Source organism: Suricata suricatta, chromosome 12 (assembly GCF_006229205.1).
Source record: "Suricata suricatta isolate VVHF042 chromosome 12, meerkat_22Aug2017_6uvM2_HiC, whole genome shotgun sequence".
NCBI classification, from domain to species: domain Eukaryota; kingdom Metazoa; phylum Chordata; class Mammalia; order Carnivora; family Herpestidae; genus Suricata; species Suricata suricatta.
The window spans coordinates 6,170,040-6,172,912 of record NC_043711.1 but is presented as its reverse complement, the minus strand read 5'-3'; the positions used below and the strand labels follow the sequence as shown (position 1 = coordinate 6,172,912).

The window sequence follows — 2,873 nt, the reverse complement described above, 5'->3', positions numbered from 1 at the left end:
GAATGCCTGGTCTCTCTGGAGCCACGGAGACTGAGTTACAGTCAGCATCATCCCTGGCCTTGGAACCACAGAGAACCGTCACTTCCTGGCACACCAGCTCAGCCACAGAGGAAGTCACCGTCCCTTCCGAGGCGTCCACTGGGACTAGAGCTGGGGTCTTCAGGACAGACATCGCATCCTCCAGCGGGACATCCACCCCTGGCCTTGTTCAGCTCACGACGTCACCAGACTTCCCCACAGAAATCAGCACCAGGCTCCCTACCTCCCCTGTCATGGCAGAATCTGCGTCTATAACCATGGCCACCACAGCGGCTCCCCCAGGGGCTACATCCCAGGGCACGCTAGCCAGGGACACATCTGCCACAGCATTAGGGGCACAGACACACTCGGCTGTGACTCGGGGTTCTCCACGCTCAGAGATGACCACCAGTGTGGACAGAGGTTCTGAGGATGTGTCACCCACCAGCCCTTCCTCTGAGCAGGACATCAGCTCTCCATCGTCCCTGGTGTCTTTACCTGCCATGCCCTCAACTTCAGCAGTGCCCCCCACCCTGCCAACCACTAGCCCTTCTCCACCTGGTCATGTCACCTCACCTGTCACCCCTGACCTGCTGTTGACCCCCAGCAATTGGGACGCTAGCTCGGAAGGTGTAACGAGTTCACCCTCAGGTCCGACGAGCTTCTCAGTGGAGATACAGGTCACATCCGAAGACTCTACCGCTACTAAGGACATTTACTTTCCTGAAAACACAGCGGTGACCCACATGGGGACCCTCAGTTCTGCTCGGGAAGCCCCCTCCTTGGCCCCAGCTGGCTCAGAGCCAGCCACAGGCACGTCTTCAATCAAGACCTCTTCCCTCATGGGGGAAGCCACCGCTTCGTCACCAATGTCTGGCATCTCTGGGATCACAGAGACTGAGGCACCCTTAATGTCAGCCGTGGCCCCGAAACCATGGGAAACCAGCATGTCCTGGCACACCAGCTCAGCCACAGAGGAAAGCACTGTCCCTTCTGAGTTGTCCACTGGTACTAGTGCTGAGGCCACCAGGACAGCCGTCATCTCCCCCAGTGGGACATCCATCCCTGGCCATGGTCGGCCCACGATGTCAACGTCCCCACATGTCCCCACTGGAATCAACAGCAGGCTCTCTACCTCACTCGTCATGGCAGAATCTGCACTCATAGCCACGGCCACCACAGCGGCTCCCCCAGGGGCTACATCCCAGGGCACACTAGCCAGGGACACATCCGCTACAGACTCCTGGGCAGAGACCCAGTTGACTCGAGGTTCTCCACGCTCAGAGATGAGCACCAGCATGGACAGAGGTTCTGAGGGGGTGTCACACGCCAGCCCTTCCTCTGAGCAGGACATCCGCTCTCCATCGTCCCCGGTGCCTTTAGGTGTCATGTCCTCGATTTCTGCAGTGTCCCCCACACTGCCAGCCACTAGCCCTTCTCCACTTGGTCATGTCACCTCACCTCTCACCCCTGGCCTGCTGACAACCCCCGACAGGTGGGACATGAGCTTGGAAAGTGTGACCAGTTCACCCTCAGGTCTAAGCAGCACGTCAGTGGAGATCCGGGCCTCATATGAAGCCTCTACCACCACAGAGGCCATTCACCCTCCTGAAAACACAGCGGTGACCCACGTGTGGACCCTCAGTTCTGCACGGGAACCTCACTCCTTGGCCCCAGCTGGCTCAGAGACAGCCCCAGGCACGTCTCCCATGGAGACCGCCTCCCTCCATGGGGACGCCACGGCTTCCTCACCAACGCCTGGCCTCTCTGGGACCATGGAGCCTGCAGCATTGTCAGTGTCATCCCTGGCCCTGGAATCCTGGGAAACCAGCATGTACCCCTTCACCAGCTCAGCTCCAGAGGAAGCCACTGTCCCTCCCAAGGAGTCCACTGGGACTAGTGCTGCAGTCTCCAGGACAGCTGTCATTTCCTCTATGGGAACATCTGTCCCTGTCCCGATTCAGCCCACAATTTCAAAAGACTTTACAACGAGAATCCACACCAGGCTCTCTACCTCCCCCGTCGTGGCAGAATCTGCACCTGTAACCTTGGCCACTGAAACTCTTCCCCCGGGAGCTACATCCCAGGACACCTTTCCTTGGAACACATTCGCCACGGTCTTGGGGGCTCATATGCAGTCGGCTGTGACTCAGGATTCTACAGAATCAGAGCTGAGCACTATCGTGGACAGAGGTTCTGAGGATGTGTCACGCGCCAGCCCTTCCTCTGAGCAGGACATCCGCTCTCCATCGTCCCCGGTGCCTTTAGGTGTCATGTCCTCGATTTCTGCACTGTCCCCCACCCTGCCAGCCAGTAGTCCTTCTCTTCCTGCTCCTGTCACCTCACCTCTCACCCCTGACATGCCGAGGACCCCTAGCACGTGGGGCACGAGCTCCGAAAGTGTGACCAGTTCAGCCTCAGGTCTGAGTCAGAGCTCAGTGGAGATCCGGGCCACGTCTGAAGCCTCCACCACTGCAAAGTCCATTCACACTCCTGAAAACACAGCAGTGACCCAAGTGGGGACCCTCAGTTCCTCACGAGAACCCCACTCCTCGGCCCCAGCTAGCTCAGAGACAGCCGCAGAAACGTCTCCCATTGAGACCTCCTCCATCAGTGGGGACACCACGGCTTCCACACTAATGCCTGGGTTCTCTGGAACCACAGAAACGGAGACACAGTCAAAGTCCTCCCTGGTCCCGGAACCACAGGAAACCATCATGTCCCCGCACACCAGCTCAGCCCCAGAGGAAACCACTGTCCTTTCTGAGGTGTCCACTGGTACCAGTGCTGAGGCCTCCAGCGCACACGTCATCTCCCCTAGCAGGACATCCATCCCTGGACCTGATCGGCCAACG

General features: G+C 58.8%; 1 protein-coding gene across 1 annotated transcript in view; it reads left to right on the top strand.

The window, feature by feature from the left end:
• MUC16 (mucin 16, cell surface associated) overlaps positions 1-2,873 on the top strand; it is a 78,949-nt gene that overhangs the window by 1,087 nt on the left and 74,989 nt on the right. Inside the window, 1 exon segment of the mRNA XM_029916526.1 lies at positions 98-2,796. Coding sequence (XP_029772386.1) covers positions 98-2,796 — 2,699 coding nt within the window.